General features: G+C 36.3%; 2 protein-coding genes and 1 long non-coding RNA gene across 18 annotated transcripts in view; 1 reads left to right on the top strand and 2 right to left on the bottom strand.

Annotated features, from left to right (window-relative positions):
• Window positions 1-14: 14 nt before the first annotated feature.
• Window positions 15-5,288, top strand: LOC118267829 (mitochondrial import inner membrane translocase subunit TIM44). The gene is made up of 8 exons (XM_035582057.2): window positions 15-489; window positions 580-675; window positions 998-1,159; window positions 1,782-1,923; window positions 2,252-2,358; window positions 2,799-2,888; window positions 3,775-3,897; window positions 3,984-5,288. Exons 1-8 carry the CDS (start codon window positions 487-489, stop codon window positions 4,569-4,571), a joined length of 1,311 nt encoding a protein of 436 aa, XP_035437950.1. The 5' UTR covers window positions 15-486; the 3' UTR covers window positions 4,572-5,288.
• Window positions 5,289-6,659: 1,371 nt separating this feature from the next.
• LOC118267389 (echinoderm microtubule-associated protein-like 2) overlaps window positions 6,660-18,156 on the bottom strand; it is a 64,832-nt gene continuing 53,335 nt past the window's right edge. For all 14 annotated transcript variants that reach the window (XM_050694269.1, XM_050694273.1, XM_050694279.1 and 11 more), the window contains 11 exons: window positions 16,679-16,889; window positions 16,241-16,447; window positions 15,817-16,003; window positions 15,222-15,557; window positions 14,730-14,860; window positions 10,918-11,039; window positions 10,502-10,634; window positions 9,363-9,450; window positions 8,853-8,997; window positions 8,584-8,665; window positions 6,660-8,261 (listed from right to left, as the gene is read on the bottom strand). In XM_050694269.1, the coding sequence (XP_050550226.1) occupies window positions 8,136-8,261; window positions 8,584-8,665; window positions 8,853-8,997; window positions 9,363-9,450; window positions 10,502-10,634; window positions 10,918-11,039; window positions 14,730-14,860; window positions 15,222-15,557; window positions 15,817-16,003; window positions 16,241-16,447; window positions 16,679-16,889 (1,768 nt within the window). In that variant the 3' untranslated portion in view covers window positions 6,660-8,135. The remainder of the gene's footprint in view (window positions 8,262-8,583; window positions 8,666-8,852; window positions 8,998-9,362; window positions 9,451-10,501; window positions 10,635-10,917; window positions 11,040-14,729; window positions 14,861-15,221; window positions 15,558-15,816; window positions 16,004-16,240; window positions 16,448-16,678; window positions 16,890-18,156) is intronic.
• Window positions 12,096-13,403, bottom strand: LOC126910754 (uncharacterized). Of its 3 annotated transcripts, none has more exons than XR_007705361.1 (3): window positions 12,955-13,403; window positions 12,478-12,699; window positions 12,096-12,337 (listed from the first exon to the last, which is right to left on the bottom strand). It is a non-coding gene; the product is annotated as an uncharacterized LOC126910754 (long non-coding RNA). The 3 variants fall into 3 exon arrangements; XR_007705360.1 differs by having other exon boundaries at window positions 12,114-12,337; window positions 12,487-12,699; XR_007705362.1 differs by having other exon boundaries at window positions 12,320-12,334.

The raw sequence follows: 18,156 nt of genomic DNA, 5'->3' as shown, positions 1-18,156 counted from the left end.
CTTCTCGTAAGCTAGTTTTCAATTTCAATTTAAAAAATGTGTGCTGTAGTAAATATGATTCTATAAATTGCATTGAATCAATTGAATTAAGTGATACAAATAAACATTCCAATTTTTACTTCTTTCAGTGAAGTTGACTTCAATTATGTTCCCTTATTTTTTTCCTGTCTTTGAAAATAGAAAGACTGTTTCGTAGTGCTGCAAATACCATTTTCATTCGTCGTATAATAATTTTAATTTTGTGATAGGTCGATATTTCAATGACAACTGAAGGTATGAAGGAATAGACAACGAATCTTCTTGTTCCCGCAGCAAAAACAAACTTCAAGTCCTTTTGACAGAAGATTACACGGATTATGAATAAGTTTTCGTCGATGTTATAAAATTCGACATTTTCTTTTACATATCAGGATTTTCAATAGAATAATATAGTTAAAAAACAGTTATCCCTTAGAATCCGTGCAATTTTTTGGGTGTGAGAAAAAGATGGTGAGATCCATTCGGAATGAATTTTAGGTTAGGTTATGATGAACGTCCTTGATGCATGATTCTATTTTCAATATTTTTTTTATTTTTTAGCATGCATGTCGACAGTTATACAGCCCAGCACGGTGGAAATGTGCAATTCCAATTATTAATTTGAAACAGACGTTATACTTCAACAGACCAGATCAGGTAAAGTAAACGATTCATTTTTCCCATTAAAATGACGAAATGATTGTATTTTAGCGGACAAAAAATTATCGCTCTAACCATAATTTCTTGAAAATGCTCCATCCCAAAATGTGTACAAATTACAAATCTGCAGTTGTTTAAGTCAGAAAATGGTTGTAATTATGATAAATAAAATTGTTGGTTAAGTTGCCTCACAAATTCTAATTAGAATCTTATAAGATGACCCACTGACCATGTATTCAACAATTTGAAAATACGAGATATATTCTACAAATGCAGCAAACAATACTAGCTAGGTAATAGTTTTTGCTTACCATTCCAGTACACCGTGCGAGAATGTCGGCACTACTCGGCACGGAAGGGTTTCTTCTCCTCCATCATCGAGAACATCAAGGACGAGATGGCCAAGAACAAGGAGATGAAGGACAATATCAAGAAATTCAGGGAGGAGGCACAGAAGCTAGAGAACTCAGAAGCCTTAATGGTTTGTTACATAAGACTAGATTATGATATATTTTTTTTAATTAAAATAATTTTATTATCATGAACCCAAGTCCATGCCCTTGTCATAGTTTTACAGTCAATACTTTTTACAAAGAAATTTCATGCTACAGTACATAATATTACATTACATACCTTACATTTTTATTAAAATATTTTTTTTTAATGTTAAATTAAATTAACTAAATATATTAGTATGAAGGACTTATGTATATTGGCTAAGGGTAGAAATTAAAAGTTGAAGGGTGGAGTAGAATGGAAAAAAATGTCCTAAACATGGAGTACAGCATTGAGTATCATCATAAATAGATTAGCAAATTATTCATACAAAGAGTCTTAACTATTTAAATTTTGAACTTTGGTCTGTTGCTTATTTTGCATATCATAAACAATTTTTTTTCTATCTAAAGTAAATAAGCAGGCATAAATTAATTTACAATCACTATAATATTTTGTCACATAATATGTTATGTACATGTGTACAGATCTAATAAAGATATAATAAAATGTTAATACTGCATTCTTAAATATCCAACCTTGTACCACTTGTAATACGTATTTTGATAGGTAGCATCTCTCATAGCCACTCACATCTTATGTTCCAGGCTGCCAGAAAAAAGTTCCATGCGGTTGAATCGGAAGCTTCCAAGAGTTCAGAAGTATTAAAGGAAACATTGGAGGGAATAAAGGGCAAGATGGAGCATGTCATTGAAGAAGCTAGCAAAACTGAGATCGCCAGGAAAGCTGGTGAGGATATACTATAGTACAATTTAATGTCGATTATCATCATCATATCAGCAACAAGATGCTTACTGCTGATCATAGGCCTCCCCCAATCACTACATCTGGAAATCATATCCAGATGTGGCCATTGGAATGTGTAATGGTTGATTAACACTTTTAAAATATTAACTTTGTTTAGAAAACGGGGGTTAATGAGTACTACTAATATCAGTTTCCTCAAAATCAAAATCTATCTGATCAATGACTCAGCATATGACTTATCCGAAAACTACTATTAATAATAAAATTGCTTTCTGTTAAAAGAACATTATAAAATGGTTTTCTGTTACAGGTCAAATCAAGGAAGATTTATCGAAGACAGCGAAAGGCGCAGCTGAAAGCATAGCTGACACGGGATCTAAACTGGGTCAGACAAGTGCTTTCAGAACTATTTCACATGTAAGTAGAATAATATATTACAAGTATTATATAATGTAACCATGTGCTCCACTGTCAAGTCCAGCTTATCTTATCTCTTTTGTACATTGAGAATTAGATGCCTTTCAAACTATTTTTTATTATTTCTATTACATGAGAGCCTCAACCATTTCTTGACTCAGACACATAACCATGGACGATAATAATCTACACGGGACTAAGCTGACAAACATAATTGACAAAAAGTACTTTAAAAATTAGTTATTTTTCGGCTTCCTTCAGTGACTGTTCGACGACAAACTCGACTAGTTTCAAAACACGCACATGGGTTTCATGGGCACAGTCGCCACGAGTTTCTCATCAAACGGGGTTACCTTATTAAGCCGAAAATTAAAATAATTAATTAATGTAGCACGTCTCACGAGACTTATTTCATAGTGTCAAAATGTTTATGTTTCCAGGCGACAGCAGTAGTGAAAGAGGAGATCTCGCCTCGAGGACTGGAGGGCCGCGTCTACATGGCGCCCATTGCCCTACGGAAACGCATTGAGGTCAATATAATTAGCTTGTAATTACTAGTCCTAGGAGGTAAGAAGCTGGTTGTGATTCACAACAACTGCTTCCCCTTTATGCACTGTGTTTTAATGTGAAAAATCTTTATACAATGTGATAGGGGTGAGACTTCTAACCCGTTAAGGCTGAGTACTACATCTAATTTTATCGACAAAAGTCGGGGGTCGAAGGGGTCAAATCCCCTCCCCCTAAAAATTATGGCTATTATAATATTTTTTTACTTTTTTTGATATCAAAGGTTGTATGCGTCGTAGAAACAAAAAAAAAACGACAAACGGTAGCTAATAACCTTGGCTAACTAATTCATTACTTTTTTCATATGTTTGATAATGTTTTGGTGAGAAAAAAAATCATTTGTGAATTATTTTTACCGAAAACATCACTATTTTTCAATATTTTCAGTTGGGGGTTCAACCCCCCATATTATTATTTTTGTCAATAAAATTAGATGTAGTACTCAGCCTTAACGGGTTAGAAGTGCCACCCCTATCACATTGTATATATAATTCTTCTGTAAGTGTGTATGTCACTGAACTTCTCTTAAACAACTGGACCGATTTTGATGTTTTTTTTTTTTGTGTTTGTTCAAGGGGATCTGAGAATGGTTTAGATTCACAATTTTGTCCGCTGGATAATGTTTTTTTAATTAATTTTTAATTTATTAGTAGTTGTTGATTTTGGAATGTTTTACATTGGATCCGACAAATTTTCAAATTAAAGACGTGTAGACAGTACGTCTGTCGGGTCCGCTAGTAATATTATAATATTGTGTTATTACCCTTAGTTTTCAATTACATACATTTATTTCTAGTTAGGAAAAGAAATAGATCATGTCTGGATGTTGGAACTAATTGTATGTTACAGGTTGCTTCTGACGAGCGCACGTTCGCTCCAGACACTGAGACTGTAGGCGTGGAGCTGCACAAAGACTCCAAGTTCTACCAGCAGTGGGAGAGCTTCAAGAACAACAACCAATATTTCAACAAGGTACAATGTCACACATTTATTCCTGGCTCGTTATAAGAATGTTTTACTTTTATTTCTCATTATAATATAATTATTTATTGCTACAGGTACTAGATTGGAAGATAAAATACGAAGAGTCCGACAACCCCGTAGTTAAGGCTTCACGATTCGTCACTGAGAAAGTAAGCAGTTTGTTTGGTAATATATTCGAGAAAACCGAATTGTCCATGACCCTCACCGAAATATGCAAGATCGACCCCAACTTCACGTCACAGAAGTTCTTAGAGGACTGTGCGAACGATATCATACCGAATATTCTCGAAGCAATGGTACGAGGAGATTTGGAAATTCTCAAAGATTGGTGCTACGAAGGCGTATTCAACATCCTGGCCACACCCATCAAGCAGTGCAAACAGCTCGGGTATCACTTAGACTCTAAGATCCTGGACATCGAACAGATCGAACTCGTCATGGGCAAAATGATGGACCAGGGTCCAGTTCTAGTCATAACATTCCAGTCACAGCAGATCATGTGCGTGAGAGACAGTAAGAACAAAGTGATAGAGGGCGACCCCGACAAGGTGATGCGCGTCAACTACGTGTGGGTGCTGTGCCGGGACCCCGCCGAGCTCAACCCCAAGGCGGCCTGGAGACTGCTCGAGCTGTCCGCCAGCAGCGTAGAACAATTAATATAGGAGAATTAATGTAGACTTGAATTAAATCGTTGACTTTTATGTATGGTTTTTATAAACCTGTCCATGATATCCTGCGAGACGCAACATTAGACGAAACGATCGATCGGACGTGTTCCGCGTAAATAGTGTAGCTTTTGTTGTGTGCACTGCGGCACGGCTGTTTTGTAAACTATAGTGAGTTAACTTGTTAGTTATGACTTGAAGCATATAACAAGTCTGTTAAATAGTATATACGATCGCTCATGTAAACAGTCGTGTCTAGATTATTACCAGGCGGTTTCTGTCAGCAGATGTAAATAAAGTACCATGTTTAAGTTGTCACAGAAGTTACAAATAGTTTCGTTTGCAATCCGATTAGAGCTGTATTCAATCGGCAATTTACTTTTAAGTTTTTTTATACTTCGAAACCTTTTCGTGCATTTGAGGTTGTAACATAATAATATTTATTTTCTGTCTTATTATCTACGTGATATTGGTGAAATATGTTGTTATCCAATGAAATATAGTAGACCCGGCCGTAGTCAAAGAATTACAAATACACCAAAGAATGAAATAGCGTGTCGCGTATAGCGTCATTGTAAGAAAACATTGTAACAGTGTAAGGAAAGGTTTTGGAGTGACATTGTGTTTTGAATATTAGTTTATGTTTATTTTGTATCATTATTAGTTCGTTTCGAACGATTTATTATTTATTTTAATAAATTGTTTTTATTTTTATGTTTTGTGTAAGTATTTCTTTTACTATTCTTAACTGGTGGCTATCCAGCAAAAATGTGTTCATAATAATATTAGCTATTACATAACAAAGCTACTTTTATTACTTTCGCCTGATTCTCCCCATTAATATGTTCGCTGCCTCAGCATCATAACGTTGCTATGTTCTTAAGTTCTAACTTGGAGCACATATCAATTTATCTAATTACGTATAAGTACATCTTCATTAACATAGCGACACGATTTCTCAATAATTCGTCGATGATATTCGTGGTAAACAATATATTTCACCAAAATTTTAGTACTGTTTATCTGCCTGGCAAAGAGTACGAGGCAGCAGGCAAACACAAGAGGGGAGAGCTATATAGAGTTTGATTTAATTCCTAGATAAGCTAAATATTTGAGAATTTCGTATAGAAATTGATCGAGGTGCATTGCGGATGGTAGAAAAATAAGGCCTAGACCTGTCCATTCACTAGATCGTACTATTGGTGGGTGGAAGTGTAATTTTGCACAAATTTTCCACTAATCAGTTGCAAATCAATTATGATCGATGCAATAAATTGTTTGTGGAACTATTTTAATTTTATACCACGACGGTGGCTAGAACGCACACGGCCACCTGATGGCGAGTGGTTACCATGGCCTATGAACCAGGGACCGCATATCGGTATAAAATATTTAAATAGTACTAGTAAAATTTCACTACTCTTATTTGTATACCGGCTTTTGAAGCGTAATTTCGGTATCAGATATTTTTGATTAGAAATATATGAGTACTCAAATGTATGTACTGAACTAATATTTGTTAAGATGTTTTCAGTACAACAATTATTTTAACCGATATTTTATTTCTGTACCGAAATACAAGGCGGCGCGAGGCAGATGGACTGTAGCACGAAGAAATAAGGGCGAGGAGGGGAGGATAGATGAGCTAAAGAATCGAGAATAACCGATAATTCATAAGAATATCAATATACTATAGATAAATTACCGCTACCCTAATCATCTGTTATATATGTACCAATATTATGCGATACAAGAATAATTAAGATACACGAATCATTTCTGTTTGAATATCTGTACTGTTATTTTTGAATAACAGAATTTTTATGGTATGACGTCATACAGAAAAAAATTGTACAGAAATTTATACCGGTATGCAGTCCCTGCTATGAACGCTTGCAACGCTTGGGGCATTACATGCGCTTTGCCGACACTCGTGGTAACTAAGGAGGTAATGATTTTTTTTTATATTTTATTTAGTAAGTATTTATGTGGAGAATGATTTGTAGAGTCTAAGCAATGTAAACAATCCAATATTTTTCATATAACTAGTAGGTTTGAGGAATGTATAAAATAAAACAACAACAATTTGAAATATTCAATTATATTGGAGGCACAATGAACAGACGGCGACACCGTCGTACAATATATTTACAAATACAATAACTTTAGTGCTACGTTACGTGAGAAATTACACCGATGCGGATGTCGCAGTGACTAGGCTACTAAACCTTACGATCCTACTGAAACACAAAACTATAATAGTTACTGTTAGGCTCAACTTGCTCGTGGAATGTACTCGAATCATGAATTTAATGTTTAGTATACTTTTACTTACGTAATTGATGATTAACTGATCAAGCTTTCCCTGCTCTATGCTACAGGTACATTACACCCGCCAAACAACTTGAAATGGTTAAGCTTACCGTCTCAGTGGACTATAAAATAAGTGATTTCTTTGTACTGTAAGCTGCATCAACATAACACATGTTGCTATTATTTAAAACAATTACAATTAATTTCTTGTCATTCAAACAATAAAATAAAATTACCAACTTACAATGGCTGCCGACCTCATCTCGATCGGACAGTTTCAATAAAATTAATGTTCACAAAACGCAGATCTTATAATAAAATAAAAAGAAAATAATCTAATTTGTATTAAAATTTCTTATTATCACTTATCAATGTAAAATATTGTGTACATACATAATTATATTATGCCTAAAATATTAAAATTACGCGCCAAAAAGCTCAATCACATAAACCTACCAGTGTTCAAGTGTGTTTACATTTCGTTAAAACGTTAGTGTTGCCATACACGCTCTACACTTAGTGTTAAAAAATCGACGGATTCCCTTACTTTGTATTTATGAGTAAACATTTGTATTGTTGTATTAGATTGATTATTAAATTAAGTCCGTGTGTCATCAAAGACAAATGTTTACAAATAAATGTTCCTTCTACTTAGCTCGTTATGATCACAACCGTGCACCTATCTATGCAACGCTATAAGTGTACAATACTTTAATATAAATATAAGAATACAGCACAATTTGCATAAAAACAGAAAAAAACATTTCTTAAATAGGCGTTTGTAGTAGGCGTCGCAAATCATAAGTGTGTGAACAGCGCACATTTAGTGACTTACAGTAGCAATAATTAGATTGAAAATACAATAATAATTAAAGATTGACTTAGTTACAATCGAATCTTCATTAAAAAATCAATCTTTAACTCTGTGCTAATTAAAATAAGCAATATGTATGATTTTGTCGTTACGTTAAACGTGTATAATTTGACTAATGTCAAAAAGTGATTGGGTACCTTGATTTTTAGTTTCGTAATCACAAATATTGGTCTTGTATGTTTTTTCTTGTTTTTGAGCCAGGATTTAGAGAAAGAGACAAAGACATGAATATAACATTATACATTGGTGTGTATTTTCTACCAAACAAAACAGTAGCTTTTTGTTTAGATCTCTTTAAAGGGTTAATTATTTCTTTATATTTCTCTGTCTCTTCGAGTAAATCTCGGCTTCCTATATTTCCGTTTGATAGTAAATTAGTCGACGACCCACTGCAGCACGCTGGTATCGAGGCCGCCAGTAGTGATGAGGCGCGAGTCATCAGGCAGGAATCGAACGCACGTCACGTGGGACGAATGTCCGCCGTACTGGTGGCACAGCGACTGTAACAAAGTTAAATAGTTAGTTAGTTAGTTAACAAAAGATTATTTATTTTATTCCCTAATGGATAAGCACAGGGAGTGGTAATCCTATTGCATTATAATAACAGGGAATGAAAATCCAAAGGCTTTACTTTTAGTCCCTTGATATATTTTTCTTTTAGACACGCTCGTTAAATAATTGTTTGATTGATTCTGACAGAAATAGGTCCCCGAGTCAGAAGAATAAGGTTAAGAATCTTATAAAGGAATTCATGAGTTAGTAAAGTTAGCGACTGAATTAGCTAGCCAGCCCTTGTGCTAAGTATGACCAAGTATTACTAACCTTAGGCTGGGTTACAGGGTAAGCGTAGAGCTTCACCTTGCCAAAATCATCGCCCGTAGCCACCAACCGATTGTCGTGGGACCTATAAAATTCATCATAATATAACTTATAAAAAATACAGTCTATAGGTACAAATATTGTCAAGAGAATTAATTGGCATTACATTTCAGTTCCCTTATTTTAACTTCTGAAGATCTGACAATCCGATATGATCAGATCCAAGTAAGTCGCGAAAAAAGAACAATGTAATGCCATGGTGTGCCTTATACCTGGTGCATGTGTTGATGTCAGTGCCGTCCGCGTTCTCGGGCCAGACGCCGATGGTCTGGAACGTGATGGGGCAGGTGTTGGTCGCCCACACCACGTCGCGCATCGACGTCGGCTGCGGGATCTGGCGGCAGGTTGTGGCGTTCCCTGTGAAAGATAGATTATATTATGGTGAATGGTAGTATAGTCCTGTAAATTGTTATACACGCTAGATTTTAATGACAATACACTTGATTCCCATTCAAATTGTCTTTCCCTATAAGGTCTGTTTGTCTATCCGCTATAAACTCAAAAATACCTGATGGTGGTGAACACAACTGTATTGCCTTTAATTCAATTTAAGGGTTGTTGGGGAATCGGGGATTCGGAAGATTGAGAAGAGGGGGGGGGGGTAAGTAAATAGAGTGGTTTTTGTCATTTATTGCCTCGCCTGATATTATATCGTAAGATACGCTGTTGCAGTAAACTACCATAAAGCACAGATTAAACTAGAAAAAGTTCCATATACTTACAGTAAAGCAGCTCATAGTCTCCGGAGTTGCTCCTGATGTACTGGCTGTCCTCCGACCAGTCCAAGTGAGTTATATAGCTAGAATGGCCCTGTAGACATTATGTAACAAGTCTTAGATATGTTGTATATGATGGTAGAAATACATGTATAGCACTACCTCGCACTACTTTGTATATTTGCTTGAAGGAAATTAATGCTGGGGGAATTCATATGAGTTGTAAAGTTTTAGCATTTGAAAAATCCAAATATATCACTCGATGTTTATAAATGACATTTTAATAGGGTATCAAATACTTTGGCAGTCCTTATCTATTGTGAAAAAGAAAACCGAAAATCACTCGAAATAAAGTAGCATTATTACGAGATTTTATTTGGATTTTTCAACAGTTCAGGTAAGATTCTCCAGTATTCATTTAAATTGAATTTTGCTTGGTTTTGGGACCAAGAGGACAAGCATAGTATCAGTATAAAGCTTAGCAGATATAATTTTATGCTGACGTTCACAGTTATATAGCATTCCAGTCTGGAAAAGGGATATAAGTACATGACAAGGTAAGTTTAAGTTCCTGTAAGCGATCTATGGCTTAAAGTAAACATGCAATATGAATGTTATGTTACCCTTCTACGCTTTTTCTCCGTGCACTAAAGTCGCGTGAAATTGTACAAGTTACAATATTACTTATTACAATTTAGTCATACAGTTTACCAAATCCAATATTCTACTAACTATTTTACTCTATTATAGTAATAAAAATGTAGTAATAATAAGTATATATCTATTTAAAAGTCAATTTCTACCTGGATCTACATGTAAAGTACCTGATTGGTTACTGTAATTCAATGGTTGTAACTACCTAATTAATTAATTAAATAAGATAAAGAAATGATTAGTTTTTTACAAATACAAGGTCTTCAATAATAATGAATGATATGAAAATGTTTATTACAAATTACAGACACCGTAGACAATGTTTAATATCAAACAACGAATTTGTAACACAACATTACTATGTTTTTTTTATTTATTTCTATAGTACGAGTACATAGGAATTTTGTCTCATTAAGAACTTATCATCATTCAGTAAATTTTATTTTAGTGGATACAATAAGTAGAAAATAAAGTATGGTATATGAACTTACAAGGCACTTCCCAAGTCGGCTGTACCGCGCGCCATTATCCTCGACACGGTAGACATAGATGAAGTTGTCCCGAGAGCCCAGAGCCACCATCGAGTTGTCCGGAGAGTACTGGATCGTTTGGATTGGCTCACTCCTGTAGTAGGTAAAGGGAATATACATTAATCACTTGCTTTTAAATAGTCGATACAAAAATAAGATTATTTATTTTAAAAAATATATTTTGGCATATTTATGTTAACTATTTGAAGATGCCCGACCGAATATACTTGGGTACACGACGTCTTTCATCGCTAACGCAGCTCATGATTATGAGTTCCGTTATGGTTCGAAATTAGTCGAGGATCATAAAAAAGTTGACATGTGTAAAATGTTATGTGCTTATGTGCTGTTTTGGTGTATGTAGACAGGTACGGTACCCGTCAGTATGTTCAGCGAGCAGGTCCCTGGAGTGTGGGTCGTAGACGCGCCACTTGCCGGTGAGGCAGCCCACCGCCAGCACGCCGCCGTCACTCGACCACGCCACGCACTGCGCGCGCTCCTGTACACAGTCAGTTATGGATTACTTACTATGTCTTACCAAATAGTTTTGCTTTTAACACATTGAACGCCGTGGTGGTCACCGGTGACCGACCTTTACGGAGGATTTGTCTTCAACAGTTTTCTATTGGCAGTCAAAGACTTAAGGTAAATGTTCCGAGCTCTTCATGGATCGTTTCCCGATAGATGGCGCTGAATTGAACATTTTCAGTTTTATGTTGTTTTGAGTGTCATTGGAACAATATTAAGTAACAGAAATAGAAATGCGAAAATCAGGCATCCCACTTTATCGGAATTAGTCAAATTATCGCCTCAAAACCCATCCGATTTGCCATAAAAGCGAAATATTAATATCCAACTCTGTTTACAGTCATTTATACACACATAGACATAGCGCCTACTTTAAAATCAACCTTTCTTCAAAATTAACCACTAGATGGCGTGCATTTAAAAGTTAATAGGCTGGTACCTGTAGAAATTATGTCTTGGGGATTAGGAACTAAAGAACACCATCTGATGCTATTATGTTCTAAAAATAAAAGGTATAAGTAGTGTTATATTTAGGTACTAAATAGCATAAAACAAAGTCGTTTTCTCTGTCCCTATATCCATATGTATGCTTTCTACACTAAGGATTTTGATGCTGTTTCTTTTAATCGATAGAGTGATTCAAGAGGAAGGTTTATATGTATAATACATGTATATTATAGTAGGGAAACTGATAATTTTGCACCCGTGCGAAAACGGGGCGGGTCACTAGTTTGGGAATAAAATGAATGTCAAGAATGCAATGTAAGACAGTTTTATTTTATTATCTTATACATTATTTAATAGAATGTATATACTAACCTGCAATTATTACAAGTATTTATGTGACATGAATGCTTGATACGTGACTGATTATTAAAAAATAATCTCATTCAAAATAATAATTCAAAACTATAATTCATAAACAAGGCAACCAGAATAATAGATTGCAATCAAAGCGGAAAAATGTTTGAGAATATCTAAGCATCCATAATCACTATACTACATAAGGAAATAAAAAAGCAACAACTTTCCGTTTTGTGTTTCAGAAACCTTAAAATAGGTCAATGTATTCATATCACATTATGAACATTATGTTCATTACGACGAGTACACCATTTCAGTTTTCTGACATCAAAAAAAACATGACTGTAAACATTGATAATGTAGATTCTAAACACACTACTATAATAGTACAATAAAAAAACATTTGTTGTGTTGTTTTCACTCATCCTTCCTCATTATTGCCTGGAAACTACCGCTACACAGCTGCTGCGAAAGAAAATTACTATAATTAGTATATTTTGTGTTTAACTTTTGATGTGGATGAAAACAATATCCCACAAGAAAAAAATATAATATATATTGAAATCAATGGAAATCATAAAATAAAATAAAAATAAATTGTGTACCTTTCATACCTAGGTATACATTTCGCATTTTTTGAACATGTCTCAAAACTATTTCTGGCAGAATACATTCTTTAAAAAAGTGTATTAACTTTGGCATCATATTGCTGATAAAGTCATTATATTATCTCGACAAACTTCTATAACAGTCAAAGGTTCATTGACTGAAATAAAACATATGAAGTAGCATTCATCCATGTTACTGACACGCATTTGTCCTTGAACCTGAAATAGATTTAATATTATAGTAAGAAGATGCTAAAATAAATTATAAAGTGGACATGCAATAGAATTTACTTGATAGTAATATTCATGCTTTTTATTCATAACTAGAACATTATTATCCAATGATAGAGCAAAATTGAAAGGAAATCGTTTTTCTTGGTATGGTCATGTGAAGAAGAGGGATGAAACGCTTATTACTAAAAGAGTTCTAAGTTTACATGTAGATGGCTCAACAACTGATGACTCTATACGTACTTGAAAACTAAAGTTTGTTTACAATGAAGCTGGCCACAACTTGAGTTATAATTTACAGGTTTACTATCTTGTCGTCCACATGTATCCAACTGAATGCGCTTTTCACTCGTTTTGACGATTTACGGGCGCCTGAATATTCGTGGCGTTGATACGCCAGCTTTCTCGTAGGACCCCGACATAGTAGGTACCTAGATGTAAACGGAATCCGAAATACACAAAAACTAATTATATAAGTACAAGACAATATTATGTTACTTTTATAAACTCAGTACCTATTCGCATAAAATTGAAACGAAATTATAACAAAACCAGATCAAATCGCTTGTAATTGCAGCAAAATGTAGTCTCATGTCATGAAAATTATTGCAAAGTAAATATCCATACCATAGATAAAACAGAATTTATTAAATACGTTCCGAAATTCAGAAAAATTATAGCAATAAAATTTTACTTACCCAAATTATGATATAACATCAATTGAAAAATCGCTGCAGAACAACCATAATAAAATCATAAAATGATATTACATAATTATACTCTATTTACTATAACATTAGAAATTTAAAGATACTTGTTTTACCGTCCGTTCAACTGATTTTGAGTGTATCGGAACGCGCGGGATTCATGTAGCAGACGCAATATAATGTGACAAATAATACTAATGTTTGTCCGTCCAAAGTTATTTGTATTACTAATCTGAGAAAACAATATAATATCGATCGGTGATTTCTAATATGAGGATTTTAGTTTGTAATAGCCAGCTAAACTCACGGGCTGACTTGCTAATATTTATTAGTTGGTAGGTATTTTTATTTTGAAATAAAATTACTTACTTATAAACAACATATACTACAATACTTTGCAATAATCATATTAAATTGGAAAGAAATATATACAAGAAATATTACTTCGAATCAATGAATTTTCATTGATCAAAAACATACAAGAAATTCCGCGCGTAAAGCCTAGCGTAATGCTACGCAAACTCTTCGAAATGTATTTTATTTCAAGTCAACCATCTGATGGTACTAAATAAGTTTGGCAACGTGTCAAAGGTCATGTTCGACGGAACGGCAACATCGTATTTTGTCTACGAACGAATTTAAAATTTTTTATTGTTGCCAGTGACAATAATAATAACTAACGCTAACATTTTTTTCACACACGACCACAATGTTTTATATTTTCGTTTACGATAGTTAGTTTTAAATTATTGTAATGTTTTTTAATGAAAACTATTGTTATAAAATTAGTAATGATTCTTCAAATTTGCATTATCGGGTGCACGCCATCTAGCGTTTAATATTATAACCTATCCAGACATTCCGATATGTTTGATTGTCAAATTGCACTAACACTAGTAAAAGAAATGCCAAATTTTTCACGGTTTTCAAGACTGTTTTTCTCCATATATAATGCGAATTATTTACCAAAAAGTTATATGCAGATTCTTGACCGTACAAAAGTGATAAAGTGATTAGTTTTGTGCAAAAAGTGTCTATGTACGGAGAGTATACCGTGAACGAAAAATGTATGAAAAGGCGATCGGAATATTCACCTTAAAGCAACTCTTCATCAGCCGTAAAACTTCCACTGCTGAATCCGACATGGTTTCCTACGTAACAACGTGAAAGATTGGTCAGGGAACAAATAGAGGATTTCCTTGGTGGACCCTTAAGGAACTGAGTATATTTAAATCCTCGAAAACTAACGTTGTGTACATTAAAAATGTCTTAAATGAATGTCAGCAATGTGCAGTAATAATTGGTGAGTACCTCGATGTCCTTGCTCCAGACGGTGCAGTGCGAGAGTCCGTCCCACAGCTGCAGCAGTCGGTCCCAGCCGGCCGTCGCGAACTGGGACAGCGACGGGTGCGCCGCCAGGCCCCACAGCTCGTCCACGTGGCCTAAGGAACACACAATATTCTTTTAGTACCCTGGCAATTCATCTATGAAAACAACATAGTTGAATTTGTTATCATCGTTACAGAGTTGAGACTGCACGGTTGGCGCGGTGGCTGGGCAACTGGCTGCCGCGCAACGTGTAGCGGGTTCGATTCCCGCACGGAGCAACACTTTGTGTGATCCACAAATTGTTGTTTCGGGTCTGGGTGTCATGTGTATGTGAACTTGTATGTTTGTAAACGCACCCACGACACAGGAGAAAATCCTAGTGTGAGGCAACGTTTTTTAAAAAGAAAAAAGTTAACAAACTCAAGACTTCAAGAACCAACATTTTTAATTACAATAAAAAACAAAACAACTCACCAAGCACAGCCGGCGAGAACCCAAGCTGCATATCGCCGTGCAGAATACAGTTCCTAGTGGTCCCAACGTAGAGCTGGTCACCTCTGCCCTCGGCGACAACCCTCACTCCTCCATAATGGCCTTCTATGGCCGCCTCCTGTCCCGTGGGACTCAGGTCCGGCCCAAACAGTACCAGACGACCATCCTTGCCTCCAGCCGAGAGGACCCCGCCTTCCTTCAGTGCGCATAGTGAGAATACTGCGCCCGAGTGGACCCCGCGAACCAGTTTGGCGACCGTGTTGGTGCCACGGGCCCAAACTGCTATGTTGCCGCTTGAGTCGCCGGATAGGACGTCGCCTGCAAATGTGGGATTGCGTTAGGTGTTTGTTGCAGAACATTACTTTGTTGGTCGGTGGTTTTAGATGGATTTCTAATGTCGAAATATTATTTAAAAAAAATATCACCTTCTTTTGGCATTAACAAAAACAAAACCGTTAAAAAGTAGGTTATACATTTTATTTTTTTTTTTTAAAATCCATATTATAGTCGTAATACTAATGACCACTTATTATCTTATTTCACGGAACTTTATAAATGAATGATCCTGTCCACTCACCATTATGGTTAAACCCGAGGCAGGTGACGTATTTGGGTTTGTCCCGTGTCTCGAACACGCCCATCCGCTTGTACAGCATGTTGGTCTGGTCGAGCGTCCAGAAGGCGATGTGGTTCTTGCCACAGGTCACTATCTGGTTGCGGTCCAGCGGGTGGAACTCGCACGCCACCACCGTGTCTACTGAGCACTGGAATTTTTTAAATTATTGTTAATAATATTTACGGTTTACTCATATAAACTTGTTGAGGGCATTCGACTGATTTCGTGTCAGTCTGGGGCTCACAATAAGCTACGCGCACATTATTTTACACAGTCAATTAGACGTAATGACTTATTATTTAACGATAATTATGAACACAAAGATGACAGAGGAAAAGTAAACTTTAAAATCGTTACTGTTCTGAATCAAAAGACTCTCTCCTACCTTGGTCTCAGCCAGACAATGTCCCTTATCAGCTCGTTGCCAGTCCCAGACGGAGATGGTGTGGTCGGGTCCGTCGTCGACGGCGGCGAGCAGCGCGCCGCCATCAGCGCGGGAGAAGGACAGGCACTGCACGGCGCGCTCTATGTGCCCGGCGCCCAGCACCGCCAGCGTCGCCAGGGATACTGAGTTCCACACGCGGATGTGGGGCTGCGGGTGTAATATTTTATGTGAAATTCATCGTTTTACTTTCATAATTGATTGGTTTATGTAAATTCGTGAAAGGATTGCAGTTAGGTTATCTACAGAGAATGTTACTAGTGCTACTGAACTACAGGTTCCTTTACGATTTTTGTTTCCAAAAAACTTCACATACATACTGGATGACGAACTATGAACCACGTAAATAGGGATTTAGCATGGCTAGAATGTAGCACTTACCCTGGCATCAAGCCGGTCATGGCCGGCACACTGGCCACTGGCCACGATGAGCTTGTTGGGGTGGATGGCCAGGCACTTGACGTCGTCCGTGTGGCCGGTGTAGTGGCGCTGGCACTGCTCCTCCACGTTGAACAGCACCACCACCGCCGCCACGAAGTACACGATCTCGCCAGTAGGCAGCAGGTACAGGTTGCTGCGGCAGTCCTTGCCCCTACAATTGAAGGATAAGACTTAACAGAGCTCCAAGTATTCTCCGAAAAATATGCTTTGTTTACCATCATACTCGCCTATACTATAAGCAACTAAAAACGCCTAATAAAATGACAATAACCATTCATAAGATTACACAATCCTTTACACCTAATCAGCCAACAGTTTTTTCGAGTATTTCCTAGTATTTTTTCCCAAGGAAACGTAGTAGCTTTGCACCTGAGTCATAGGAAAGTGCAGTTCAGTATTCCCGGTTGGTTTTTTGATACAAGGTCGCGGTCTCAGTTGAGTGGTCAAGTGTAACGGCAGATGAGTCACCTACCTCACCCAGCTATCGATTCGTATAGACAAGACGACGGTCACCATTGAAAGTGAGCGTATTAAATATACACGAGATTATCGATTCTTCTTGAAGGACTATCGATCTGTAGTTAAAGAAAATATATTGATTGATTAGCTAGACGCTGATGGAATGTTTTCACAGTAAGCTTTTAGAGTACCTAACTAATGTTTTTTGCTTGTCCTTGTTGGACATGACACTTTGGAAAATTTCCAAGTGGAACAAATTGTTGTTTTTATGTTTACTTACTTATGGTACTGAACTGCAAAGCAGCAGAAAATTGCCACACGATGGCATGACGATGGTAAAGACTCGTGAACCATTTGTGGTCAGAACATTAAGAACAAAATCTTATGTACGAGTATCTCCACAAACATAACTATGGTTGCTACCAAATACGCCAAAATACACAATGATTCGTGTAGCACCATTAGTTAGTTAGTAAAAAACTGTAGTGACTCAGATACTGTGGTAATTACAAATTACAATAAACATCAAGATTACAGTACAATTGTTGTTTTTGTTTTAACCGAGCCGATTGTTAGTGGCCAGTGGCCTTGAAAGGAACTAGTCTTCGAGTACTCTCGCGGAACTGGACGTGTTTCGTAGTAAACACGTATCTGGGCTAAACTGTAGGTACACTAGACAATAGAAGCAAGAACTAACTTGAAGATGCGTACTTTGTATAGAGCGAGGAATACAAATATTATTTTATTCATCTTGAATATCCTACATCCGTCCATTAAACTGGTAGGGCCAGGTAACAGTCGAGAATGTATCCAGTTATCTTAGGTACTTAAGTTTGAATCGTTCACCTAGCGATCACAGGGGTAAATATCGCAAGTTTATGTCAGTTACATATTTGGGTGTGTAAGTGCAAAGATAGATCGTTTGCACTTCTTGATGCAAACGATTTATCTTTGTTATC

Source organism: Spodoptera frugiperda, chromosome 6 (genome assembly GCF_023101765.2).
Source record: "Spodoptera frugiperda isolate SF20-4 chromosome 6, AGI-APGP_CSIRO_Sfru_2.0, whole genome shotgun sequence".
NCBI classification, from domain to species: domain Eukaryota; kingdom Metazoa; phylum Arthropoda; class Insecta; order Lepidoptera; family Noctuidae; genus Spodoptera; species Spodoptera frugiperda.
The sequence above is the reverse complement of the archived record's forward strand: the minus strand, read 5'-3'. Positions and strand labels throughout refer to the sequence as shown.